At 52.0% G+C, this 26,444-nt stretch overlaps 12 protein-coding genes across 12 annotated transcripts; 6 read left to right on the forward strand and 6 right to left on the reverse strand.

The window, feature by feature from the left end:
- Positions 1 to 173: 173 nt before the first annotated feature.
- On the forward strand, positions 174 to 1,182 carry FIBRA_06590 (uncharacterized protein; the record flags this gene model as incomplete). The annotated part of the gene is made up of 5 exons (XM_012328306.1): positions 174 to 448; positions 493 to 550; positions 603 to 647; positions 709 to 1,029; positions 1,096 to 1,182. The coding sequence occupies 5 exons, from the start codon at positions 174 to 176 to the stop codon at positions 1,180 to 1,182; spliced, it is 786 nt and encodes a 261-aa protein (XP_012183696.1).
- A 348-nt stretch (positions 1,183 to 1,530) lies between these two features.
- Positions 1,531 to 2,955, reverse strand: FIBRA_06591 (uncharacterized protein; the record flags this gene model as incomplete). The annotated part of the gene is made up of 4 exons (XM_012328307.1): positions 1,531 to 1,590; positions 1,650 to 2,108; positions 2,160 to 2,369; positions 2,422 to 2,955. The coding sequence occupies 4 exons, from the start codon at positions 2,953 to 2,955 to the stop codon at positions 1,531 to 1,533; spliced, it is 1,263 nt and encodes a 420-aa protein (XP_012183697.1).
- A 1,417-nt stretch (positions 2,956 to 4,372) lies between these two features.
- On the forward strand, positions 4,373 to 6,037 carry FIBRA_06592 (uncharacterized protein; the record flags this gene model as incomplete). The annotated part of the gene is made up of 3 exons (XM_012328308.1): positions 4,373 to 4,440; positions 4,488 to 5,252; positions 5,305 to 6,037. The coding sequence occupies 3 exons, from the start codon at positions 4,373 to 4,375 to the stop codon at positions 6,035 to 6,037; spliced, it is 1,566 nt and encodes a 521-aa protein (XP_012183698.1).
- Positions 6,038 to 6,375: 338 nt separating this feature from the next.
- On the reverse strand, positions 6,376 to 7,018 carry FIBRA_06593 (uncharacterized protein; the record flags this gene model as incomplete). The annotated part of the gene is made up of 2 exons (XM_012328309.1): positions 6,376 to 6,931; positions 6,990 to 7,018. 2 exons carry the CDS (start codon positions 7,016 to 7,018, stop codon positions 6,376 to 6,378), a joined length of 585 nt encoding a protein of 194 aa, XP_012183699.1.
- Positions 7,019 to 7,638: 620 nt separating this feature from the next.
- Positions 7,639 to 8,251, forward strand: FIBRA_06594 (uncharacterized protein; the record flags this gene model as incomplete). The annotated part of the gene is made up of 2 exons (XM_012328310.1): positions 7,639 to 7,694; positions 7,747 to 8,251. 2 exons carry the CDS (start codon positions 7,639 to 7,641, stop codon positions 8,249 to 8,251), a joined length of 561 nt encoding a protein of 186 aa, XP_012183700.1.
- A 256-nt stretch (positions 8,252 to 8,507) lies between these two features.
- Positions 8,508 to 10,389, reverse strand: FIBRA_06595 (uncharacterized protein; the record flags this gene model as incomplete). Its single annotated transcript, XM_012328311.1, has 4 exons — positions 8,508 to 8,842; positions 8,898 to 9,705; positions 9,762 to 9,922; positions 9,978 to 10,389. The coding sequence occupies 4 exons, from the start codon at positions 10,387 to 10,389 to the stop codon at positions 8,508 to 8,510; spliced, it is 1,716 nt and encodes a 571-aa protein (XP_012183701.1).
- A 1,030-nt stretch (positions 10,390 to 11,419) lies between these two features.
- On the reverse strand, positions 11,420 to 13,402 carry FIBRA_06596 (uncharacterized protein; the record flags this gene model as incomplete). The annotated part of the gene is made up of 7 exons (XM_012328312.1): positions 11,420 to 11,488; positions 11,546 to 11,713; positions 11,762 to 11,884; positions 11,943 to 12,153; positions 12,206 to 12,524; positions 12,579 to 13,139; positions 13,228 to 13,402. 7 exons carry the CDS (start codon positions 13,400 to 13,402, stop codon positions 11,420 to 11,422), a joined length of 1,626 nt encoding a protein of 541 aa, XP_012183702.1.
- A 759-nt stretch (positions 13,403 to 14,161) lies between these two features.
- FIBRA_06597 (uncharacterized protein) lies at positions 14,162 to 15,922 on the forward strand (the record flags this gene model as incomplete). Its single annotated transcript, XM_012328313.1, has 7 exons — positions 14,162 to 14,228; positions 14,282 to 14,367; positions 14,418 to 14,802; positions 14,853 to 15,076; positions 15,131 to 15,255; positions 15,304 to 15,377; positions 15,429 to 15,922. 7 exons carry the CDS (start codon positions 14,162 to 14,164, stop codon positions 15,920 to 15,922), a joined length of 1,455 nt encoding a protein of 484 aa, XP_012183703.1.
- Positions 15,923 to 16,473: 551 nt separating this feature from the next.
- On the forward strand, positions 16,474 to 18,708 carry FIBRA_06598 (uncharacterized protein; the record flags this gene model as incomplete). The annotated part of the gene is made up of 17 exons (XM_012328314.1): positions 16,474 to 16,746; positions 16,807 to 16,927; positions 16,986 to 17,011; positions 17,061 to 17,118; positions 17,173 to 17,218; positions 17,272 to 17,281; positions 17,330 to 17,351; positions 17,401 to 17,606; positions 17,658 to 17,746; positions 17,799 to 17,842; positions 17,897 to 17,976; positions 18,024 to 18,113; positions 18,172 to 18,218; positions 18,280 to 18,319; positions 18,374 to 18,420; positions 18,486 to 18,518; positions 18,570 to 18,708. 17 exons carry the CDS (start codon positions 16,474 to 16,476, stop codon positions 18,706 to 18,708), a joined length of 1,371 nt encoding a protein of 456 aa, XP_012183704.1.
- A 732-nt stretch (positions 18,709 to 19,440) lies between these two features.
- On the forward strand, positions 19,441 to 21,211 carry FIBRA_06599 (uncharacterized protein; the record flags this gene model as incomplete). Its single annotated transcript, XM_012328315.1, has 12 exons — positions 19,441 to 19,701; positions 19,763 to 19,963; positions 20,021 to 20,078; positions 20,138 to 20,183; positions 20,234 to 20,243; positions 20,293 to 20,314; positions 20,367 to 20,563; positions 20,624 to 20,712; positions 20,769 to 20,812; positions 20,872 to 20,951; positions 21,015 to 21,104; positions 21,167 to 21,211. The coding sequence occupies 12 exons, from the start codon at positions 19,441 to 19,443 to the stop codon at positions 21,209 to 21,211; spliced, it is 1,143 nt and encodes a 380-aa protein (XP_012183705.1).
- A 982-nt stretch (positions 21,212 to 22,193) lies between these two features.
- FIBRA_06600 (uncharacterized protein) lies at positions 22,194 to 23,473 on the reverse strand (the record flags this gene model as incomplete). The annotated part of the gene is made up of 5 exons (XM_012328316.1): positions 22,194 to 22,273; positions 22,338 to 22,809; positions 22,866 to 23,289; positions 23,350 to 23,405; positions 23,462 to 23,473. 5 exons carry the CDS (start codon positions 23,471 to 23,473, stop codon positions 22,194 to 22,196), a joined length of 1,044 nt encoding a protein of 347 aa, XP_012183706.1.
- Positions 23,474 to 24,173: 700 nt separating this feature from the next.
- Positions 24,174 to 24,860, reverse strand: FIBRA_06601 (uncharacterized protein; the record flags this gene model as incomplete). Its single annotated transcript, XM_012328317.1, has 2 exons — positions 24,174 to 24,600; positions 24,649 to 24,860. 2 exons carry the CDS (start codon positions 24,858 to 24,860, stop codon positions 24,174 to 24,176), a joined length of 639 nt encoding a protein of 212 aa, XP_012183707.1.
- Positions 24,861 to 26,444: the final 1,584 nt, after the last annotated feature.

The following is a 26,444-nucleotide window of genomic DNA, read 5'->3' on the forward strand; positions in this document are numbered from 1 at the left end:
CGTGATACCGCGTCGCGCGTTTCCGAGTTCTATTCTACGCGTTCTGCATCCTTCAAGTCGGCTGCAACGCCGCAGGCGGTGCGGTCCTGCCTCTTACACTCACCCTCACTACAACTACCATGCACGCAAGGTGCAGCATATGTCTCGAGACTCTCGGCGATGACTGCAGTCCCATGGCCACCCATTGCGGCCACCTCTACTGCCTCGACTGTGCGACCTACAACTTTGCCACTGCCAACGCGAGCTGTGCTATCTGCCGTAGACCACAAACTCTCGACGACCTCATCAAGCTCTATCCGGACTACGAGCGCGAGCCTGCACGCCCACCTTCCCCTTTGGCGGACGCACGCATCGCCGACATCGGGACGTCCGTCCTGGATGCGTGCTATGAAGTACTGCAGAGTGACGACGAATTTGACGACGAGACGCTCGGGTCCGCTCTCTCCAAGTGAGTCCAACTCATTCTCATTGTCCTCTGCTCACCGAATGTAGGACAGACGACCTCCTTGAGGCGTTATCCAACTGCGAGACCTGCCCTTCCAGCACACGAGTACGGTGCCCCCGCGATCATAGTATGGCGCAGAATCTAACATCAATCACAGCGCCTGCTAGCAGCCATCGTATCTGTCCTCTCGGAGATCCGTGCGGTTCGTGCATGACTACTCAGCTGTTCGTGCCACAGCCCCTGACCATGGCACTGTGCCGCAGAAGCTATCAGAAACAACATCGCGGATACCCGAGTTGCAACGTGACCGCGACAGACTGCTCGAGATCGCGCGCACGCTCAAGGACAAGTTGAAGCTCTGCATTCGAGATCGGCAAGCGGAACGAGCAAGCGCGAATGAGCAGCTGCAAGACCTCCGAACCGAATGGTCTGATCGAGTATCAGCACTGCAAGACCGACTGCAAGAATTGTCTGCATTGCTCGCTGCGGAACGCGCTAAGGCGGAGGCGAGCACAACGTCATGCGAGAAACTAGAGGCAGAGAAGAAACAGTGGCGGTTATACGCGAATAGGTATAAGAAGAAGGTGAGTTGATAGGATGCTTCTAGCTTACCGGGTTGGTTGCTTAATCATTCTGACCAAATAACGCAGTATTACGCTCTAAGAAAGGAGCACGAGGCCGTCCGTAGCGGCATAGATGATGTCTTCTTCCCTGACGATTCACTGGAGGTTATTTGACTATTTATCCAATGTATCTATTTGCTCCAGTGGCCATTGGGACGCGGTGTAGGTTCAATATCCTTACTATTGACGGCCTACAGTGACGCATATTACGACAACATCGGGCGCAGCGTGCGATGCTAATGTATGAGTGCATAGGAGAGGCGGAGGAAAGCGGCATTTTGGGCATAGCTCGGAGTCTGGAAGTATATGTACACGATACACAGAACATGCTGCAGCAGGGCTGCACATGCCTACGGGCCTGCAGATAATAAAGATCAAGAAAGAAGCGAGCGCAGAGCGCGAGAAAGCGAAATCGAAGCTGACGAGACAAACCCGACCGGACCATACGCATATATGGAGTGCTTACGAGCTTGCGTTCTGCTGCTGCGCTCGCAGCTGCTTTTGTTTCTCCTGTTCAAGTCGCTACCATACGGCATATGAGTATTCAATATTATTCCGACAGTGAGAGAAATGGGGCATACGTGGTACAGGAGCTGCACCGCCATCTGAATGTTAGCAGGTTGACCCGTAATTACGACCAACCGTTCTCCCTCGCCACCTGCGGGTGCAGGTGCGCCGTTCATGCCCACGCCTACAGCGCCTGGTTCCATGATCTTGATATTACTAGCGCTCATGTGCCGGATCTCATTGATTTTGGAGCCGCCCTTGCCAATGATACAGCCTACAAGGTCGTTTGGGATGTAGATTTGTTGTGTCTGCAGTTGTTGCGGAGGCCCATGGGAGCTGCCAGGGTAAGTATTGGAATAGCCCGGAACATATGACGAGCCGTTTGGAGGTGGGCGACGCGAGTTGCTGGATGGACGGTAGTAAGAAGAGTTATTGTAGGACGGCAGCCGCTCGTTCGCTTCGATGAGAATGTTGCCGATGTAGTATGTAGCGATGTGGATCGCATCGGCAACGCCTGATACGCTCAAGACACGCTGTACTCATAGTGAGGGATTATGAGGCAGGATCAAAAGGTGTATGTGTACCTCCGTCGAGCCAGGTAACATCCCCTCGCTCGCATTGAGTCTCGCGCCGCTAGCATCCTGGATTTCCTTGATCTTAGCCCCGCCCTTTCCAATGACCGACCCCATTCGAGAGTTGGGAATCATGAACTTGATCGTGACTGCCCTGCTGCCTGGGACAGATGGCTTGTCGAACGGCTCGTCATTGATCCTCCGTACGATGAGGCCAAACGCCTACAGCAGTGGTCATGAGACAAGAGACGCCCAGAGCAAAGCCTGAACCCACCTTCGATACAGCATCCAACGGACCGCTCACATTCAAAATGCGCTCAGGATTTCCCGGGATACTCTCGGACACCATGACTCGCGCGCTACTCTTCTCCCTGATCTCGTTCACGTGCGAACCCCCTTTTCCGATGATGATGGAGGCATCCTGCGTAACGATGAGGCAGCGCATGTGGATGTTCGCAGCAGGGGCCGCGCCCGTGGCCGAGGAGGTGCTGGGGGCAGCAGAAGTGGTAGCAGAGCCCTCTTCGAGCTTGACATGTGCATCGCCAGACTGGTCTGCCATGTCGGCGGATGCGGCCTTGTCGGAGGGCTGAGAGTGGGAGGGGGTGGACGCAGCGGTGTCGTCCGCGGACGCAGGAGCCTCGGACATATTCACGTCACCTGCGACGGATACAGCGGAGCCCTGGTGTGCATGAGCCTGTGAGTCATCCGAGGACAGAGTAGCGCCTGTGTTGGCACGCTTGTGCTGCTTCTGCTGGTCGCTATCGGAAGGGGAGCGAGAGCGCTTGCGGTTGGTGTCAGCTTCTGGCATGGTGGCAAATTCAGTGTTTTTCAGCGTCCGGAGACGTTGGTGTCAACGGTTGTGTGGGGAAGGGAAGGAGGCTTGGGACAGGAGATTGGAGCAATGGATGAGGTCTGAAGGGAAGGCAGGGGGGACGGTGAGGGGAACGCGGGAGGGAATGGGCATCGCGCTGGACGACTATGGACTTACCTTGAGGACGCTGCGGACAGCGACGGCGACAGACAGCAGGCTGGGGACGGCGACGAGCAGCCGCTGCGTATAAGAAGGTAGCACAGGCGCCCGGTTGCCCTGGCTTGGGCTCATGAGACCAAACAGTGCACAACCGCCGAAGCTGCCCAGCCTCGCCGATCACAACCAACGTTTGCGCTCTCACCGCAGCCAGTCGCCGTAGACGGCTGCATACACGCACGATTGCAGTACAAACTCATCAGCATCGCAGGCACCGTTCTCGCAACAGCGGTATCGAACAGTCGGCATGGCACTCAAGCTCGGTGCGGTGCGTACAGCAGCCCTCACAGCTCTATGAACACAAATCACCTTGAGTGCTTGTTGCGTCGATTCCAGCGGTAGTCGCAATTCCGAAAACTGAGCGGCGAACTGCTCTGGCCATCACAGTAAAGAAAACAGCTGATTTGTGACGACCGAGAGTGGCCATCTGGCTACCGAGACACGTACACATTGCACGGTCGGCACAGAAGGGTGGGGACGATCTTCCGAGACTTAGGCGTGGATCTTCTGGTTGAATATAGCAAAGTCATTACAGCGGTGCCCTGTGGCTTCGTGCAGGCCATGGACGCCGCACCGCTTCACGGAAGAGACGCACTCATCCACAAACTTGATGAATTGTATGCGCATCGACCAAGTCTTGCCGTAAAGACCAAAGAGTGTTAAGGACTCTTAAGCTCCTACAGATGCCACTATGCATGAGTGTCACAACTAGTGGGTACATACCAAAACGCCTTGTCCCTCTGCGAGATTTACGCCGACATAACCGCTGTCCCGAAAGACAATGCGGAGGCCAACATCATTCCTGGACGCTGCAAGAAGAAAGATGAAAGTATAGAGGCCTGTCAAGCGCACTGGCGAGTGAAAATGGCGGAGGGGCCTGCCCATTGTCCTCAGGTCCAGCCGACGATAGCATGGAGAAACTTGAAGGGACCGTGCACTGATGGGCGCTTGTATGCGCTGAGTCAGCACACTTTGCGAGTTGGCGCCAATGGAACGTTCATCCACAACGGGACAACAATGGCTGCAGACAAAAGGATGGCCAAAGCAGGGTCGCCGCGCTTGCGCCAGGACCGTTGCAGAAGAATGCGCCACACGTCCCGGGCCATGTCTTATAAAATGCCTCTGCCGTTTCTGCCTTGTATTCTGTGAGCTCATAACCCTCGCTCTTTCCTCCCCGTCTGTCCTTCCCCGTTCCGCCATGACCGTCTCCATCCAGATACGACCCCACTCCGATTCGCTAGACATGCATGGAGAGCCAGACAAGTCGTAAGTCTGTTATTGATTGATTAATATCGGAGCTTATTGGATATCAGGACTGCGTATTCGCTTTCCGGGGACATCTCCATTTCCCTGTCGTCCTCGTCCTCTTTCTTCGAGCGCCGCAAAACCGTCAAGCTCCTTCTCCAGTCTCTTGTCATCGAGCTTGAGGGTCAGTGCGAACTCATCACGCCTGAGACAGGTTATTCGCCATACCGCATCTGCTGCTTTTCGAAAGAGCTCGTAACGAGTGAGCCCATCGAGCTGTGCAACGAGGGTCACGAAGACGCGAATGTACCCTGCGTCTGGAGCGTCGCTTTCAATCTCGTCGTACCCGGCTGGCTGCCAGCTACGTGTGAATTTGGTAATTGCGACTATGGCGTAGCTGGCACACGCTATGCTCTGTATGCCACTGCGAGATTTCTTAACGGTGATGAAGGCTCCAGCAGATCCTGGTTCTCATCTTGTTGTGCCCCTTTCCGCTCCCGTTCCCGAGTTATCTCTGCACTTCGCTGTGACGTCTCTGTGAATCGCTTCATTAGCAGTGTCTCAGAAGATCCTTTGTCCTCGACGTCGTCACGTCCTACCCTCGACTACACCATCTGTGCTGATGACCAGATCAAGGATTCTACGATGACCATACCATTCAGCGTAATATCTAAAGTCCGAGCCACGGTGTCTGTTCCGGATTACACGGATATGACTGACTCGTCGTTCCCGGTTTGCTTGCGACTACGCACAAACGGACTTGAAGAGGCCGAATGCAAACGGCTTCGTGTCACTGACTTCGCCATTGACATGGAACAGGTCGAGCTGTATCGGTATGTAGACCTGTCTGCGTTCCTCCCTTTGTCTGCTCATCAAATGTAACAGCACTGCTCCGGCTTCGACATACGAGACGAAATACCCGTTCCCACCTGCATCAGAGCAGCCTCCTCGGAGACCTTTGCGCTCACCGCACCCCATGCAGGCGATCTATGAAGTTGGCCTTGGTCCCGCCGCTCCTTCGAACCGCGTTTTTTCACATTCATTCTCGCTTCTCCCACAAGAAGCCTCCGGTCGCTACGCACTATCTGGTGATGGTTATATCTTCTCCGAAGACAACAACCCAGAGCGTTCCATCTCCTGGTACGCAATCCGCACCCGTATACCCGTCGAGCACGAGTTGCCGGGGATGCGCCGACTACGCCCTAGCGGTCAGAGCCCGCTCTTCAATGTGGTTCACCGCATACGCATCAGGGTAACATGCACGTACGACTTGACGGACGGGCCTGAACCCAAGCGCGCAACCGAGCAGCTATGTTTCGAGATTCCCATTCGCTTTGCGCGGTTCCGCTCGGCTCACCCGCTTGCGCTGACACCGACGGCGCTCTCGTGGCTCTCGGGACATTCCCCGACGTGCTCCCTCGAGTCTCTGAGCAGCGTGTCGCTAGAGTCGGCGGGAATCACGACGCCCGTGACGAGCTCGCCGTACGCGCAGACGCTCCCCGCGTACTCACAACTATTCGATATGAATGGGGATCGCAAGATCGATTATTCCGTGCCCCTCCCCGTGTACACGCCCACATCTCCCTCTTTCCCCTGGTCTCCGCCTGACATCTTTTGATCTGCTCAATCTCAAAGCAGCCCTGCTACCCAATCACGAAGATTCTAGATCCACTCAAGCGCTCTTTTATTTGGTGCCGACAACCTCCCATTCATTATCATAGATCTGTGGTTTGTGCATGTTCCCACATTACTCTGCGGCTTGTATCATTCGACATTCTCATGGTCCTCCTTTGGATATTCGCGTTTTGTGCTACGCTAGCGTCACATTTCCACTCTCGCATTCGTTCTACGGCTGTATCATCTGTTCCGGTTTGCCTCGTTTTTGTATCAATACATCTTTAGCTGCACGCATGACAGTCATAATAAAACATTGTACCCCATCGTTAGTCCTCGATTTCAAGCAAGGCTGATTTTATCGACCACTTCCCAGCCAGGGACAGGGCCGTCACACTTGGCGATCCAGATTTCCGCGCCTTCGAATCCGCTGAGCAGGTCCGGCTCTGTCCCCGGGCCCACCTCCTGGGCGCAGTTCAGCGCGACGCCGCCGTCTGGGCGGCCCACAACGCGTCCGCTGTTCTTCAGCTCGTTCGCGACGCGCGCGCGGTCGTCACGATCGGCGTCATCGATGTAATACAGCGAGAGATGCGGAACGGGAGGCACCTTGTCCGCGCCCAGCGCCTCCCGCAGATGCGCGCGCAAGGCGGCGAGGCCGGGAGACTCGTGCACGACCGCATATACGGACATGAAGTACTTCTCGCCGACGTCCACAGACTTGAACGTGGGCGCGAGGGCGGCCTGGCCGCACGGGACGGCCGCGCGCAGCTCCGCGGCGCAGGTGGGGGTGGTAAGGATGGTCGCGAGCGTGATGTGCGGGTCAAAGTCGACGAAGGAGGAGGGCGATTTTGCAGAGGGGTATTTGAGCTGCATCACCCGCTTGAGCTTTGTGGCCTGGCTGGCAAAGGGAACGAGCCAGAGAGAGGTGCCTAATGTGCTACATCTGGTGGATGTACGAGCGAAAGCGGGGAACGGGCTCACCCATCGCGGTCGGCTTCAAGTTGTTGGCGGTGAGTAGACACGTGCTGCATCGCGCCAAAACGGGAAATGCATCCTCATGGACCCACAGTGCTGTTCTCACGCTCGTCCAGGCCGTACCGACTCGGAGGCTTATCAGAGAGTTCGTTCCTCTCTCACATCGGGTTGTACGCGCCCAGCAAATCTTTCCGAGTGCTCTCCCAGCAGGTTGTAGTATTTTTTGGTCTCAAGATATGGACAACTACATCTAGACACTAACATGCACTGAACGCAAGCTGCGATCATGCTCTCAATTCGAATACAATAAACTCCTCAAAGAGAGCGACAAATATCGGCCGCTTTACTACCAGTCGACAACGCCAACAATACCACTGATGAGCCTTATGAATACCTTGGTTACCCTCCAACTAGTAATGGGAGCTGAGCTCAGACTCATAAAAGCGGGGCAGAGTGCACACTCTGTATTCTGATTCTGCCACCGTCTTTGGAAGCCTCACAGTCCTTCCTACGATACTCTGTGCTACCCTTATATCTGACTTGTACCCTTGCGAGGTGAGTGACTTCAGGCTTCGCATGCGATCATGTCCCATGATGTTTCGTAGCTGCATCTCAAAGCAAGCCTTCAGGATGTCCATGCTACTCTCTGCGCGGATATTGCCCGCACAAGCCTCGTCGTCGAGCACGTACGTTATAGCTCACCGCCGAACAATGAATATTTCTGCTCAGTCCTTCCAGGTTGCGTCAAACACCCAACGACGATCGATCCACACGCCTCTACACCTCCATGATCCTCAACTACGCATCCCGTCTGGAAAGCAATCATCGCTGGTTCCAACACGAACGTCATCTCAACGAGCTCCGCATGGCGCCCACTCGCAGGGCCTTCACGCTCGCCGTGCGTCGCCTGCGAGACGCTGGCATTCAGCGCCATCCGCGCGACCTCGAGGGCATCCCCGTGCCAGACTCCCCGACGCGCAGTCTTGTCCGCGAAGCGAAGCTGGCGTGGAAGAAGTTCCAAGATGATGAACGCACCTCCGAAAATTGGGAGCGAGTGCTCATCGGGTCCTCCGAGAAGACGCACAAGGAGCTCCGCGCCGACCTGCGTGCTGTCGTCGCTGCAAGCCTGCTGCATCGCAAAATGCTGGTAAAGTCGCGCCTCACGAAGTCTCGCTGGGGAGTGCTCAGCAAGACAGTCCTGGTCAGCGTGCGATTGCGCCAAAAGACCAAAGCACATATCTAGAGCACATTGCTTCCGTCTCATCCGACTCCTATGTCATTTTTACGAATAGTTGTACCTTTCACCGATATGTGCGATCAAACGACGATAGGAATGGATCCACTCCACTAAACATTACACTGCACTTTGTACAAACACCATTAATGTACAACAGACCCCGGCCGCTATCATGGCATGCGTAAAGCATATTATACAGAATTCTCTACGACTCATCGATACATGATTCCCACCAATTCACGACCATACGACAATTAACTCCCTACTCATCTCGAACGCTCACCCAAGACTCAGCGACACCAGATCCGTATCCCTCATTGCTCTCAACGTCCGCTTCTGAACCAGTTTCCGAATGCTCGACTTCGACCTCGCGTGGATGTTCGGCCTCCAGTTGCGCAACCGTCACGGTAGTAACTTTTTGTATATCTGTAGGAATAACTGTCGGTGGGCGCGTAACCATTGCCAGTCCCTCGGGCCGATGTACAGGCAGCGGGACCGGTAGGAGTGCGTTTCGGACAGAAACTAAAAAGTGAGGAATGTTCAAAATAGCGTCCAGGACGAGGGCGGGCAGGTGCGCTGCCATGGCATATGTCCTCGCTATGCAAGAAACCAAATTAGCCTTGATACACTGTTCGACGGATAGGTCACATACCGCCTGCCCCGACAATAATCCTATCGCCGTGGATCCACTCTCGAATCCTCCCTAGGCCAAGCCATATCGCAGAACCAAACGTCGTGCTCCGGCTCTTTTGTCCGTTGCTCACGATGTCGAGGATAGTGTTCACAAACACCGAGACGTCTGCCGGCTTCCGATATCCGCCCACGTTCATGCGTTCATCGACGACCGACGTGAATGCCGTCCCATACGCAACTTTTTCTGATGGCGTCCACTCGTCCATCAGCTTCGTCGCATCCCCAGGGAGCTCCTGGGCGATGCTAGGCCCATCGATTGCGCCTACATCGACGACGACGACCTTGAGGTGCCGCATCGAGGCCGACGGGTCTGTCAGCGCAGACATGCGGATTTCACGCCGGAGGACCTCGACCCCGCGGAGCGTCGCCGCAGCGCTCATCGCTTGAGCAGAGGCGAACGGGATGCCCACACGCGCATCCGTTGCTGGAAGACAAACGATGATGCTCTTCTTGCCGAAACTATTGTGAGTTGTGTCGCGCTCGTTGGCGAAGAGACTGCGGAGTAAGGGGAGCAGCGCCTGCAGGACTTGCAGCGGGGTCATGTGGGTAGCTTGCAGGTACGAAGTGTACGTGTCTCGGAGTGAGAGATGCTCGAATGGTGTGAGTGGGGGGATGATATCGGGTGCTGGTAGGGTTAGAAGAGATATAATGGAGTGGATGTAGAGGCGACTGGAGGATGAGGCATGTGGATCGCCCGAGGCCGTAATCGGGAAGCGTCTCGAGAGCGTGGATGACAGGGAGCGGAGGAAGTACGGGATCGTGTCGGGCTGCATGCTACATGTGAGCGATCTCGAACTATATCGCAGCACCTCAGAGTGCCCACCTCCGCCGGATCGAGTACCAGAGCACGGACGTAGCCATGGGACCTCCGCTCGATCTCACCGACAGCGTCCGGGGTTGCCACGCTAGTGATGACGATGTAGCCCTTCTTCTCAAGCTCGAGAATGAGTGGGAGGCCGGACGGCGCGTCTCCTCCGAGCAGGACTATAGCACCCGATGAATGAGTTGGAAGATATCACTGGGATCGTGAAAGACGCACCGACGACCTGCCTCACACTTGAACCTCCTACTCCCCTTGCTCTTGCATGTTTTACAGATGGTTGGTACAGTCCATAGCCTATGAGGAGACCTGCGCCCAATCCGATAGTTATTCCGGTGGTGGTCCACGGATGGTCTACAAGCCAGGATGCGGAGCGATTCCAGACAGACTGCGGCAATGGCGGCGGCGGCGGCGGAGGCGGTGGTGGAACTTCAAACGCACCAAGTCCAGGGATATGTAGATCTGGCAGAGCAGGTAAGGATTGTGGTCCGAATCGCGAGATATCTTCCCAAAGACGATGAATGGCTTCATTGACACGAGGCAAATCTGGAGTCGCAGCCTGAAGAGAGGAGAATAGTAATTCTTCAACAGACTGCAAGTAATCCTCAATCTGCTCGACGGTGGAAACCATGGTGGGCATGGTTTAGACGGGCTTGCGGCGTTAGGAGGCACGCTGCCTCTGCAGTGAGGGACTGTTCCGTAGCCGATCGGCGCCACTTTCCAAACAACTACAAACATGTCTGATTGCTTCACTCACATTCATGCAGCAACACTACCAGAACAAAACACTTTAGGAAAAATTTGTACATGCACATGGAAGTTTCAAGCTCACATCCAAAATGTTGAAACCCAAAAGACTATTCGACGCCAGCAGGACTCGAACCTGCGCCCTCAAAGAGGAACAGATTACATGATATTCATTCTAATCTGTCGCCGTAACCACTTGGCTATAGCGCCTTATAGACCTAACCAAGGGCTCTAGACTTAACCCAAAGGCCCATAAACCTAACCCAATGCCCTATCAACCTAACCCAATGTCACATATCTCCAAGGTACTACAACATGCTCATTTGCATCCAGTCGTATATAAGCGCCACCACCGCAGAAAGTGTTGACAAAATATAAGGAAAATGATATGACAACCTAGACATGAACGGAATAAGAAATTAGTCACTGAGAGGTTCTTGGGAAGACAATTTTATTTAATCTCATGAGTTCCAATTCCTATGCTGTGTGGAGAAGAGAGCTATGTGACATAGTTGAGTGTTTTAATTTTATTCGTAGCAACTTTCATAGGGTAACTAGATATGAATATTGAGACACTAATTGGGCACTGGGACTGACTAGCATTAGACTCGCAGGCCAGCCAGACTTAGAACTCGTTTTTACTGCTTTCATTGATGCTTACTATAAAAAAGCAGAATATTTTGGGTGCAACAAAGAACATGCTGACAAATGAGCTACTTTCGCAACGGAGTTCCACAGTCAGGACGGCTGGGCATAAGCCGATTTCCGCACTGTACAACCAGACTTTCATCACTCTCTTACAACTTCCTCACTCGAAAGTCGAAAGAAATTTTATTGATGGCGTTGGGTCTATGTGTAAGGGTCCCGTACCAACCGCATCTCATCCAGAACACGCACGACGCCCGTAGCCCACATCATGACGACTCACCCATTTCCTTCGCGAGCTGCTCGGCCTTCGCCTTCACATCATCAATGGTGCCGACCTGAACAATGATTGGTCAGAGGATTAAATCAATAGCAGGAAGCAGAAATAGGCGCACCATGTAGAACGCAGATTCGGGAAGCGAGTCATGCGTACCGGAAAGAATCTCCCTGAACGACCGGACAGTCTCCTTGAGAGGCACAAGCTTGCCCTCGAAACCAGTGAAGACCTGTGCGACCTGGAAAGGCTGCGACATGAAACGCTGGATCTTACGAGCACGCTCGACCTACGAAATTGTGAGAACAATCACCATAAACACACCAAGGGTCCTTACAGTCAGTTTGTCCTCCTCCGACAACTCGTCCATACCCAGGATAGCAATAATATCCTGAAGAGACTTGTAATCCTGAAGGATCTTCTGGACAGCGGTTGCAACTTCGTAGTGCTCAGTACCAACCTAAAAAAATTACAGTTGAAAACTTAAAAATCGAAATCTAGCAGTAAATGACACGTACAATTCGGGGATCAAGCATACGAGACTTCGAGTCAAGAGGGTCGACAGCGGGGTAGATACCAAGCTCTGCGATTTGACGCGACAACACAGTCGTAGCGTCCAAGTGAGCGAAGGTAGTGGCAGGAGCAGGATCTGTCAAATCATCGGCGGGCACGTAGACGGCCTGCACGGACGTGATGGATCCCTTTTTCGTCGTGGTAATACGCTCTTGCCTGTAGCACGACTGTCAGAACCAACCTCAGCTTAAACATAACTGCAACCTACATGCCACCCATGTCCGTGGACAACGTGGGTTGGTAACCGACAGCAGACGGGATACGACCAAGCAAAGCAGACACTTCTGAACCAGCTTGGGTGAATCGGAAAATGTTGTCGATAAACAATAACACATCTTGGCCCTCCTCATCACGGAAGTACTCCGCAATGGTTAATCCAGTGAGAGCGACACGAGCACGGGCACCAGGGGGCTCGTTCATCTGACCGAAGACGAGAGCGACCTTAGAGTCGCCGTCGAGGTTGATAACACCAGTCTCAATCATTTCGTGGTACAAGTCGTTACCCTCACGAGTACGCTCACCGACACCTGTCGGCCTCACATTGAGACCAATGCGGAGATAGAGCGGGAATTAAAACATACCGCAGAAAATGGAGAAACCACCATGCGCTTTCGCGACATTGTTGATCAGTTCCTGAATCAATACAGTCTTGCCGACACCAGCACCACCGAAGAGACCAATTTTTCCACCACGAGCGTACGGTGCGAGCAAATCGACGACCTTGATACCCGTCTCCAAAACCTCAGCGGTAGTAGATTGATCGACGAACGCGGGAGGGTCGGCATGGATGGGAGAGAGCTTGACACCCTTGATGGGGCCCCGCTCATCAATGGGCTCACCGATGACATTCATGATACGACCCAATGTCGCGGTACCAACGGGGATCTTGATGGGCGCACCCGTGTCGATAACTTTCTGGCCACGAACAAGACCCTCGGTACCATCCATAGCAATGGTACGGACCGAGTTCTCACCAAGGTGAGCCGCGACCTCCAGAACGAGGCGGCCACCGTGGAAGTCAAGAACCTCGAGGGCATTGAGAATAGGGGGAAGGCTTTCCGTATCGAACTGCACGTCAACGACAGCACCAATGACGGTCTTCACCTGACCCGTAGCCTTGGCCTCAGTAGCATATGAGCGCGCTGGCACAGAAAACGCGCGTAAATTGGAGAAATTTCGCGAAAGAATGAGCTCATCATCCCCCACAAAGCAATGGTAGAGAACACTAACCAGATTGCGCCGGCGCACGAGGGGCACGAGCCTGCGCGCGTTGTGACGAGGACGGTGCAGACGCTGCACGAGCGATGATGGGAACGGCAGCAGCCGTCGAGAAGAACGCGTTCGTCTTCTTCGCGCTGTTCAGCGCTCTGCGAGAGAGACGGTGTACACCGCGCGAGGTGAGCATGGTCGACGACGGTAAGGATGGAGTGGTGGAATGACGAGACAGAGACGACGACCGCCGTTAACACGCCAGCAGAATAAAGTTCGTTTCCAACTCCGCCATTCTCCGTCGCCGGCTTGCTCCGACTCATGACCTGGACCCGCGTATCGCCTGCCAGTGCAGCCAGCTCACACCTTTGCCAGCTCGGGGTATTTATTTTGTCGTTCGGATAATTTGTACAACGTGTACTTACTTTCCGAAGCGGAGAGTACATAATCGAGAGAGCAGCTGGCTGCTGTCGACCTCTCACCGTGCGGTGTTTTTGGTGAGGACAGGTCGGGAGGACCTCAGACACTGTGACCGCGACGCCACGCGCCCGGGAAATGCGTGCCGGGCCGTAGTGCGGGGATCCCATTGGCAGAAATTTGCAGCTGAGTTGCCTGTGCATAAAGCAAAGTATGATGCTGCTCCTACAAGCCTACGCACGTTTGTCCCTCCAGGCCGCTTAGGCAGGTCGGCATTATCGTCGATACCCCGTATTTATCCAGGTGTTGATCAGTGACCATCAGTACGTAGGATTTTTTTGTCTTGCATGCGGTCTCACTCATCGAAGCGTTCGCGACAGTGTGTGGTATTCTCGGTCTCCTTTTACACGACTCTAGCGTAGATGCTGCTCCAGAGATCTGCGAGGGACTATCACTACTCCAGCATCGCGGGCAAGATGCTTGCGGAATAGTCACTTGCGGGCCTAAAGGGCGGTTCTACCAGTGCAAGGCTAATGGAATGGTCAGAGATGTCTTCGATTCCAATGCCCTTGGTAGTTTAGTTGGCGGTATGGGCATTGGACATGGTATGTCAGGCCGTGAAGCTGTTGTAGCCCTTTTTCTCATCCCAATTTTGCAGTGCGATATCCCACTGCAGGAAGTTCTCACCATGCCGAAGCACAACCGTTCTATGTAAACTCCCCGTACGGTATCGTATTCGCGCATGTGAGTCTGCTAGCACATATCCACATACATAGCACTGATCATCGTAACAGAATGGAAATTTGATTAATACCGCGCCGCTGCTACAATTTATGGACGCAACCGCACATCGCCACATCAACACATCGTCCGATTCTGAGCTACTTTTGAATATCTTTGCGGATAACCTGCAGAAAACTGGAAAATTTCGTATCAACGAGGAGGATATCTTTACCGCCATTGGTGGGCTCATGGAACAATGCAAAGGGGCGTATGCCTGCGTAGCAATGTTGGCCGGTTTTGGCATCATCGCTTTCCGAGACCCGAATGGTATCCGACCTGTTGGTATGGCTTCTCGCAAGGCGCACGGCGGCACTTCTGGGAGAGACTACCTATTTGCAAGCGAGAGTGTCGTCGCCGATGCCAGTGGATTCGGGGACTGGGAGGATGTCAAACCTGGTAATGCAAATTTGTATCGCTTTGGGGAGCTGCTGTTAACTGTGCTACAGGAGAGGCGGTGATAATTACTCGCAGTACCGTATCCCGTCGGGTCGTCGGGAAAGCTGCCGCTTTCGCACCAGACATATTCGAATACGTCTACTTTGCACGACCTGACTCGGTGTTAGACGGCATTAGCGTTTATCGGAGCCGAATGGCAATGGGCGACGCCCTTGCAGATGAGGTAAAGCGAGTACTCGCAGAGAGAGGTCTCACAGTTGACGTTGTAATACCCGTACGCTATATAAATTTTCAACGTAGCAGGCTATAACTCATAATCCAATTGCAGGTTCCCGACACTTCGCGTGTTGCTGCATTAAATCTCGCACAAAAATTGCAACTTCCGTACCGCGAAGGTTTCATCAAGAATCGCTATGTTGGGCGGACATTCATCATGCCCGGACAACAAGTCAGGTTCGTAGTTTAAACCTCTCCTATCGGGTTAAAGCTCACGTCCCCTAGGCGTAAGAATGTGCGGCGAAAGCTCAACGCAATGGCCTTAGAGTTTGCTAACAAGAACGTCCTCATTGTCGATGGTACGCGGTATGCGACGGGTCCCTGATCGGTTACTCATTTCCGTTTGCTAGATTCCATCGTGCGAGGTACAACCTCGAAGGAGATCATCCAGATGGCCAAAGACGTTGGAGCCAAGAAAGTAATAGTTGCCAGTTGTGCACCCCCGATACGATACTCGAACGTATACGGCATCGACATGCCCTCACGCTCTGAGCTTGTCGCGCATAATCGTGACACCGACTCCATAGCTCGAACGATCGGGGCAGATCTTGTCATCTTCCAGACACTTCCAGACCTGATCTCTTCTGTTCGCCAATTTAATCCTGAGATCGCCGATTTTGATTGCTCGGTGTTCACTGGGAAGTATGTAACAGGAGGTGTGGACGAGGAGTACCTAGCAAAGTTAGAGCAAATACGAGCGGACAATACAGGAGCGCGCCCGAACGGAGTGAGCCAAGGCTCAGATGCGGTGCAGGAGGGCAGGGAGCTCGCTCTGGGTTGCAGCGGACCGATGAATGGTGCCGACGATACGATAGGGTTGCATAATAGCTGGAAGTTAAGCTGACGGGATCTAACAGCATATGTAGATTGTAATCATGATGATATGGTGATGTATTATATTGTGATGGAAAGTAATTTTTTGGCCTCCACATGAATTGCAATTTTGTCTTAACACCATCAAGCCATCGTGGCGCAATGGTAGCGCATCACCTTCCTATGGTAGGATTAGGTGGGGGTTGCGGGTTCGATCCCCGTCGGTGGTATTTTTCTTCGCTGAGGTTTTCCTGCTTACATGTCAATTTGTTCCCGCTAGCTCAGTGCCACATTCCGAATGCGCAGGACGTGAGACCGTCAGGTGAGGCAGTGTGTACTAATCGCACCCAAATACTGGATGTCAAACACGTGAACTTGGCGGACGGTGGAACGCCAAGTCTTGCGCGGGCAGTGGACTAAGACCCTGCAACTCCATGTTGACGCGGTCGCGGCAGACGAGTTGGCCGCAGTTCGAATGCCTTGGCATGAAGACGGAGCGATATTATGTAACCGACGAGGCTATGATTCTCTTTCGCATTTCAGAACTGCCCGGTGCGCTCAGAGGCCATCCATTCTTCTCCCATGGCCACCATCACCGACCGCACACCTCTCCTTGAGAATGGCAGTGGCCTCTCCCTCGAGCCTAGAGCCCAGTCCTTTGCCCACCGTATGACAGTCATGCTCAAGGCCGAGGGCCAACCGTCCTGGCTGGCCTCCTATCGCTTCTTTCTTTTTGGTTCCTGGGTGAACGTCTTGCTGATATTCATACCGCTCAGTTTCGCGTCTCATGTACTAAATTGGGACGCTGCCCTTCGTTTTTCTTTCAGCTTTTTTGCGATCATGCCACTCGCAGCGGTTTGTGATAATATCCGCAGCATGACGTCGCATTTGGAATTGACCTACGCGCGCCTTTAGCTCCTCGGGACCGCGACAGAACAGTTGTCCATGCAAGTGGGACAAACTCTGGCCGGCCTACTCAACGCGACGTTTGGAAATGCTGTTGAGATCATCGTCGGAATTGCTGCTTTATTGCAAGGTGCGCTTGCTTTTCCCCTGTCTCGGAACCCCCGGGGTATTCACGTACCGACATTTAGATGAGCTGCGAATCGTGCAAACTTCTGTACGTACATGCTCGTGTCTATAATATCTCTCATTGACTCTTGCAATAGATGCTTGGCTCCATTCTCTCCAACCTACTGCTTGTCCTTGGCTGCTCGTTCTTCGCAGGTCAGGATGCACAGAGGTTTCATGAATTGCTTGGTTGACATACAACTTTCTCAGGCGGACTCCTGAAGGACAGCATCTTTGACGAGACAGCTGCTCAAGCGTAAGTGTAGCAGAACTGCCGTTCCATCATGGTCGCTGACTTGGATTCAACAGAGCGAGCTCAGTAAGCTATTTTAACGTGACCGTGAACCTCTATTGATCTGCTGTATAGCTCATGACTCTAGCCTGCATCAGTATGTCACTGAATGTTATCCACATGCGGCAGTTAATCTGGCTTTGTAGCTCTTGTTGTTCCCGCAGCATATCACAGCTCGCAGACACGCGGACTCATGTTAGGAAATGCTACCAGCACGGTGTTAAATGCAGGTATCCAGCATGTCGTTGATGGCACCGACCTCGATAAAGAGGCTGAATTTGGCCTGAGATTCATATCACGCGGCACATCCATTCTGCTCCTGATAATCTATATTGGGTATCTTACGTTCCAGGTTCGCTTGCATAATGACCAAAAGATACGGACTATCTCATTCTTCTCGTAGCTCAAGACCCACGCGAGGTTATTCGAGGACGAGAGGGGACAAGAGGAGGAGGAGCCGCAGTTGATGAATTTTCCCGCCGCTTGTTCCGCGTTCGTTTTTCCGTTGTCGTATTCTGTCTGCCATCTGAGTCCGGTTGTCCAGGCTTCTTCTCGTAACCGTCATAACTTCGTTTTGCGCCGACTTCTGTGAGTATACGAATTCACTTTATTATCTTTCTCACTGAGCCATACTGTTGACAGTGGTTGCTTCGATTGAAGAGACGGCCGAAAGGTACCATATTTCTAGACCATTCATCGGAGTTATCCTACTTCCTATAGTGGTCCGTCTTTTACTTTTTCACTCGGACTGGTGGTGACGTTGTCTCAGGCAAATGCAGCTGAGCATGTCACATCAATATGGATGGCTCGTAAAGACAAAATGGCTCTCACCATCGGTATATGCGTGGGTAGCTCAATTGTGCGCTTCCATTTCGCTTTGCGTTGAGAGTCTACGCTCACCTGTAATACTGCCCTAGCAAATTTCCGCTTTTGTAATCCCTATGCTTGTTATCATAGGGTGGATGTGAGCCCACTGCCATTGATTTGGGTAAAACCCCAGGACTTATCCTTCGTGAAATCCATAGAACGCACCACAACCTTACACTGTTCTTCTCGGATTTCGAGGTATAGGTGTACCCTCTGAGATGCCAGTGACGGTATGGCTCACTCACTTCGTAGACGATCGTGCTGTTCGTCTCCGTCCTCCTCGTTCAATTCCTCATACAGTAAGTAGAAATTATAATTAATGATGCCCGTTTGTATCCTCTCGATACTCAACATTTTTTGATAGGGATGGCAAGTCGAACTACATGGAAGGCATGATGTAAGTTGTCAGGAATAAAATTTGAGCGATGCTAACGTATCTGCTTGTTAGGCTTATCGTGCTATATTTGGTTCTTGCATTAGCATGTCGGTGCCGTCCTGATCCTCGAGTTGCGCTCACTTATCCGCCTTCTTTGCAGTTTGGGTCTCCAAGTAGCTGCATTTCATCAATCCTATATGCGGCCCTATGAAGTAGCATTTCCATGACTACTGCGACACCTTCCTTCCACCCTTGCCTTGCTGCGGTCCCGATCCCCATTTATCTTCGCTCTATTAAACTCGGCAATCGCATTTGCATGCATTGGAAGTCTTCTCCTTGACACGTTGTCCTCAAGGTGTCCGACTTGCTATGCCGTGCAGGAGAGCCGAATATTTATACCCCTGCTGTAATCTCTCGATTTCACATAATTTCCAAGTCTTGTCGAATGCTATGTGGGCGATTCTGTGTCGACTGAACAGGCTGGGGTCTTTGGCGTATGGATACGGCATGGATGAGTTTCCGACCTACAACAGATTATTAATCCGATATACGTGATTTATGTGTTGCAGAAGTGCTCAGCTATCTGGCCTCGATCTCTCCGAAGGCAGTGAAAATTTTCATCAGCTATATGGATTCGCCAAGTGTGTATTCCTCTAACATTGCGCCTTTTTGTTCAGAGTTTCTGGAAAGACAGAAAGCACATGTATATCGCTCGTATGTGGCTCGACTAGATCAAGCTAGATGCAGTTGCTAATATGCGTTTGGAATCCTCTGCTGCGCGGGACACGGCAGGCGCTCCGACGCTTCTAGAAACATTTGTACATTTTTAGCAAAGTGTGTGGTTTGACAGTGTGGTTCAAAGCGGTGTGTTGGAAGCTACATTAGCCGCCGCCATCCAACATATGGAGTTGTTGTCTCGTTGCAGTTCTCATCGCTCTATTTCATGGCCACCATCACCGACCACACCCCTCTCCTTGAGAATAACAACGGCCCCGGAGCCCGTTCCTTCGTCTGCCGTATAGTGGACATGCTCAAGGCGGATGGACAACCATCGTGGCTGGCTTCGTACCGCTTCTTCCTGTTTGGTTCTTGGCTAAATGCCCTTCTGATGGCCATACCACTGAGCTTCGTCGCTCATGCTTATGATTGGGATGCGGCATTTTGCTTCACTTTCAGCTTCATTGCGATCATGCCATTGGCCGCGGTTCGTACACGTTCATGAGCCTTGGTACATCGCATCCGGAATTGACCGCGTCCACACGCAGCTCTTGGGCACTGCCATGGATCAGATGTCCATGCAAGCAGGCCAGACGCTTTCTGTACTGCTCAATGCCACTTTCGGAAATGCACTCGAACTCATAGTGGGCTTCACTGCTTTGTTCAAAGGTTTTGTTTGGTCTCACGTTCCGAGACACTGTGAAACTAAGATCAGGTTCCCAGACGAACTGCGCATAGTGCAGACTTCTGTATGTCTGCTTTCATATCTATCCATCAATTCTACCATGATTATCCACTTTTTTAAGATGCTAGGCTCTATCTTGTCCAACCTACTCTTTGTCTTAGGGTCTTCCTTTCTTTTGGGTCAGCGAGGTTGTAGTATGTCTCGGTGGCCGATCCAACAGCTCACACATTTGGTACAGGAGGCTTCCTCAAAGACAGCAAATATAACGAGACCGCCGCTCAAGTGTGAGTTTCGCTGGTTACGGAATTGTTCAACATTGACTGAGGAGTATCAGATCTTGCTCAGTACGCTTTTCATCCCTCCGCCGCATCTAGTTGCTCATCGCCTACGCAGCTAATGACGTTGACTTGTATCAGTATGCCATGACTCTGGGCCTTCTGATGCACGATTACTTACTATCACCCTAGCTCTAGTTGTACCTGCAGCATACCACAATGCTCAGACACACGGTGTCGGGTTCATCGATGGTGCAATCCCTACGAAGACGGGATACCTAATAGATGGGACGAATCTCGACGGCGATGCCGAATTCGGCCTTAGGTTCATTTCGCGGGGAACATCCATCCTGCTCCTCCTCGTCTATCTTGGGTATATCATATTCAAGGTAAGTGGAAGCTCCGGTGCGAGTCATATTGGATTTGATGATCCTCATCCGTCGCCATAGCTCAAAACCCATGCCGCATTATTCGAGGCTGAGTCTGCTCAAATAGAGGAGGAATCCCAGCAAATGAACATTCCTGCTGCCACACTTGCGTTTGCCCATCTTTTCTTAGCTCTTCCCAATAGTAAAGCTCATCAGAATTGTCTAGCTTACTGCTAGTGACTGTACTCACTTCGTTCTGCGCAAATTATCGTAAGTATGCAGAATCTGGGTGGTCGGTTGTATAACTGCTTGGTCTTATATTTGCGCAGTAGTGGCTTCGATTGAAGAAACCGCTGAGAATTACCGTATATCAAGGCTATTTATCGGCCTCATCCTTCTTCCCATAGTGGTAAGTTGACCGAGGCAGATTTTGTCTATTCGCGACCCTATCGTACTGCATCATTCCTCTTAGGAAAACGCTGCTGGGCAAATCATGTCGATCCGGATGGCACGCAAGGACAAGATGGAGATCACAATCGGTATATGCGTCGGGGGTGCTATTGTGCGTCTCTCTTTAGATCGCTTTAGTTTGTTGTATTTACCTGACCTATGTATCCCTTCCAGCAAGTATCTGCATTTGTGATCCCACTGCTTGTGATTATCGGTTAGATGTACGTCTGTGGCTCGTATTGCTTGCCAAAATGGATAGGTGCCTTTATCTCTGATGCCACGTTGAAACCTCTAGAACGCATCACGACCTTACACTGTTTTTTGCTGACTTCGAGGTACGGTGGCAAAGTTCGCTGTCAAAGTCATAACTTACGTCTCGCGTAGACTATCATTCTCTTCGTCTCAGTTCTGCTTGTCCAATTTCTAGTGCAGTACGTAGAATTATCACAAGACTTATCTCAATAGGTCGTAGTAGTTGATGTGATTTTCCGAAGGAATGGCAAGTCCAACCACTTGCAAGGTTTGATGTATGTGAACGAAACTTGAATAGAGTCTTTTACGGATCATTCACGATAGTCCTTCATCTCCCAGGCTTGTCGTCCTGTACCTGGTCCTAGCTTTAGCATGTCGGTAGTCCACTTCTCCTTTTGGTTCACTTCATTTGCTGACGAAGTTACGTTATAGTCTGGGTATCCAAGTGACTACGTACAGCCTACCGATGTATCCAGCATTTTAGACTGTCAGTGATATCTAATAGGTTCTGTACGACGGGCGCACATACGCCGATGCTCTCATCGAAGGTGAACTATCCGTAGCCTTTGCCCGTCCTCGACTCACACCCGCGCGTGTGCACCACGTTTCAAGCTAACCCAGTTATTTAGCACGATCGATTGATGATCGAGACCTACACTTTCAACGTCCCCGCTCGAAGGCGTGGCGGTTCTGTCGATCGTCGCGGTGGTCGCCACTGATAGATTCTACGTCCTCTAGACACATATTCGGCCTCCCAAGCGAGAACTGTCAATCTACGATGTCATATCTTGCCAACCCAGTCAAAGCATTAAATTGTTAAGCGCGGAGTGAGTGAAACCAGTAAGTCACTGGGGTATACAAAGTGAATATTACGCTACTGAGGGTATGGAACGCAATTAAATTGGCGAAGACGCGAACAAAAGTTTATCAAAGTCTCTGAGAGACAATTTTATGATACGAGACTGTCTCCTTGGAGCTCCTCGAACTTCTTCCTCGCAAGGCGAATGTTCATTCGCAATGCCGCTGTCTCTGTATATCCAATCATACACACGTCAGCGCTCAGAAATCAAGAAAGTGGAGGAATGATACGCACCTATTGTAGGATCGTGCACGACAATCAGGACATAGGTGTTCTTTGTCAGCTCGTCGAGCACGGCAGTGAAGTCCGCGAGCTCCATTTCGAGCGCGTGGAACTCTTCACGCACGCGCGAGCACGCATGTTTGAATGCCTTAATCAGCTCCGACGTCCGCTCGTATCGCGTTACCGGCAGCTTGTGCGGATCGATGTCTGTGGGCTCGAGAGCAGCGGAACCATGAGAAAAAGTGGTGGGCGTCAACCCGTTGGTATGTGAAGACGATGGTGTGGAGTAGGCTGGGGACATTGTTGGCGGTGACGCGAGGGGTAAGGTGGACGTGGGAGGCAGGGAGGAAGTGGCGATGACAAGGAAGGTGGTACGCTCGAAGAGGATCACTTCGGTGGCACTACATGCGCGAGCAAGGGTTGTGAGATGCTTCGAGAGCACGACGGCATTTGGTATCAGCGTATGCACTATCCGGGACCATGCCTGAAAAACACGAGTTAGCGCGGTCACTAGTACATACATGGGAGCGCATTTCGCACCTTATACAGGCTCTCGTCATAAATGCTAGTACCGAAGACGGTGATCTCTACCCCATCGCTTGCCTGCTTGAGTTCATGAGTCTTGCGTTCCAACACCGCTACCTTGTCACGAGCAAGATCCATCTTGTGTACCAACAAAAACACAGCTGCATCAGGGCTGTATCTTTGTAGCGCAGCCAAGCAATTGCGGTAGTACTCGAGATCTTTCGCCATATTTCGCAACTCAACTTCGAACACGTAGATTAATACACCGACATGTTGAAAAATAGTGGACTGCTGGAGCGCAAGGTAGGAGTCCATGAACGCGTCCTGGCCACCACAGTCCCATAGGTTGAGGATGAGGTCGCCGAGGAAACGCACATGATTCTGTTCGACGTCGATGGTTGCACCCAAGCGTGAAGTCAACGATGCGGGGTTATTAGAACTGTTGAATTGCTATATGAGGCTGCTAGCATGCATGTCGTCGAACTAGAGTAAAACTCACAATATCACGGACCGCATCGACGTCTTCCCACTTCCCGACGCACCCATCAGGAGTACCTGACCATCATTCGATGGGCACAATTCACACTTCATGATGAGACGACAACACTCACTTTCTTCTTCATGATTACTTCAAGTGAACACTGGTGTATTCAGCCGACCCTTCCGCATTTACTCGGACGCAATACACCAAAATCGCAAGCCTCCTTCCAAATCCTCGTGGCGTGAGCTTTACGTGACTGCTTTCAGAAGCCAGCAAGTCGTGGGCCAGCTACGGCGCTGAGCAGGAAACAAGGAGTAAACCGAGGCGAGAGGTAACCATATGGATGGTGGTGAATATGAGGTAAGTCGACGTCGGCGGATGAAACGCCCGCGATATGAGTCGTTGACGACGGAACTGACGGCGCCGAGCCCTCCGGACAGGTTTAGCAAGTTGTTTCCGCGTCCGCCTTCTACCGTCGTGTGCCACTGTGAGTCTCTGCTGCATTCTCTGGCACAAAAATACGGCGGCAACGTATACAATGCTCAACTGGACTGTATACCACCGCTGAGGCCTCCTTACGGCTTCCGGAGCTCCACCGCAATATCACGTCGGCAATGGTCAGATTTGCGGCCGTTGCGGAGTTGCAGACGATGCTGAATCTCGACCATACGACTCGATATCAACTGAGGGAGCGGAGCGGACAGTCTAGCTCTCAGCACGTTGGCTCAGAGTTTGTTATTTCTACAGAGTCGCAATTTGCGCATTGTGAACCTCTCCAAGGCCCAAATCGTACAACCCCCCGGCACTTCTCGCAAGCCTCTTCGAGAGGTGCTTGACCTCAATTAGAATTTCCCCTCTGCCCATCGTCTCGTATGCGAAGCCATCTCGACAGCCGCCGCAGCCCAGTCCTCGCCATGGTTGTGGCCCTTATTCTCTCCTCTTCCAATGCCAGCTCTCTCCAGTGCTTGATCGTCAGTCAAAGCTGTTAATACACCAAAGATGACTGGGACGCCAGTGTCTAGCTGAACTCTCATGAGCGCATGAGTGACGCTCTCGCAGATGTACTCGAAATGCATTGTGGAGCCCTTGATGAGCACCCCAATGGCGATGACCGCGTCAAATGGTTGGCTGGGCATCGAGATGACCGCCGGGGCAGGCGTAGAAGTGCGAGAGGAAGGGCGAGGCGAGCTCATAGAGGCCCCAAAGTTCAGTCCTCCTAGAAGGTCGGTTGCCGTCGCGCCTGCCTGCACATGTGATCCAGAGACGACCCTGTGTAACGTTGGATATTTTTACGACAAGGACGATTTGAATACGGACTTTGAGCATGCAAGCGGGAGCTCGAAGCTACCCGGGACAGACTGAATAACGATATTGCTCTCCTTCACCCCGAGAGCCTTGAGCTTCGCGAGTGTGCCCGCCAACAGAGCGTCAATGACGGTCTTGTTCCATCGAGAGTGTACAATAGCGACGCGCAATGGAGAACCGTCGAGAGTTGTAGTCGAAGGGGCGGGGCCTTTAATTGAGCTCATCGCAGAGTCGCGCCCTCGGGGATGGTGCGAGCGTCTGTTCCCGTAGGCTGAAGTATCATGTGTTTGCCTTTGTTTGCGATCGGTGGTAGAAAGTATGATTTTGGGTCGGCTGCATCTCTATTGGCTGAGAATCTTCCTGCCCTAGCACTGTAAGACTTGTGAAATCTGGTGGTCGCCTTCCTTCTGGTAAGAGCCTCATTGGAAATCTGCATAAACTAGAATTGAAGCTGGTACTTGAAGCACATTGGGCATGGCCACCAAGGACACAGGAAAGGCGGGCATGCAGCGAGACACGACGGAAGGAAACCTTGCGCGTACGTTTCGTGCGGTGTTGAAGGTGTATTGATCTCACAGGTACTTTTTTTTAGTTGCGTATACTCTGATTTACGATTTTCTCCACAAGAGATCACATTCTAAGGCAGCAGAAGCTGTCAAGAAGGCTGCTAAAGATGTGGTGATCATCAAGGATGGGGTGCAGCCTGAGTCCAGCTTAGAGTCAGTGCTGAAACAATGGAAGTTATCGAAAGATGATTCGTAAGTCTGAGTTCCAACCTTCACGCTGCGTTGTTAGTGCTGGAACCACAAGTGCAATGCAGAAGTGACTCAGACTCAGACTCGGACTCGGATTCAGATTCGGACTCGGACTCGGATTCAGATTCGGACTCGGACTCGGACTGTATGTACGACGTGCATACATGTATCAATGACTTATGCTCAAGGTGTTATAGCTTCCTCAGATTCTTCAAGCTCATCAGATGAAGACGATACGTCGAGCTCTGATTCTGATTCCGATTCTGACTCATCTTGTACGCTTTTGATACCTGGTTCGTGTTTTAGTCGCTCATGAGGAATTGTAATTAGCGTCAGACTCCGATTCTGGTATGTTGCTCGTCTTTTTACTGCTTTGTAACTCAATATTGTTCATTCGAAGCACCTAAAGGCACTACTTCTGAAGTGAAGAAACCGGCTGACAGCAAGCCTGCAATTAAGAAAATCCACAGCATTAAATCTTCTGTCAGTAAGGCAAAAGAACCTTCTCCCCCGTCGAGCAAGACACTGTCATCTGAGGACGATGACAGTGACTCATCTTCGAGCTCGGACTCCAGTGATTCAGATACGAACACGAAAGCGGCACACAAGGCGTCGAGTAAAAATTCTACCGTCAAGGCCAAAGAAGACGATAGTGACGAGACGTCTAGTTCGAGCTCGAGTGATAGCGACAGCGACAGCGATAGTTCGAGCTCAGACGATAAGAAGGTGAAGACTGCGGCAAAGTCTGAGAAGACGGTCAATCAGCTGAAGAGAAAGAGGGCGGAGAGTAGTAGCGAGAGCAGCGGATCGGATGATAGTTCCAGTGAAAAGGAACCAAAACCAAAACCTGCACAGGTGAAGAAGGAAGCTCAGGATACCAAGAAAAAGAATGCAGGCGCCTCCAGCAAGCAAGACTCGTCGGACTCTAGCTCGAGCTCGGACTCGGATTCAGATTCGGATTCGGACTCGGACTCGGACTCGGACTCGGACTCGGGATCTTCGTCATCTAGCTCAGAATCAGAACAAGAAAAGAGCAAGTCAAACTCAAAAGCG

This window comes from Fibroporia radiculosa, assembly GCF_000313525.1.
Source record: "Fibroporia radiculosa TFFH 294 genomic supercontigs, scaffold8081, whole genome shotgun sequence".
NCBI classification, from domain to species: domain Eukaryota; kingdom Fungi; phylum Basidiomycota; class Agaricomycetes; order Polyporales; family Fibroporiaceae; genus Fibroporia; species Fibroporia radiculosa.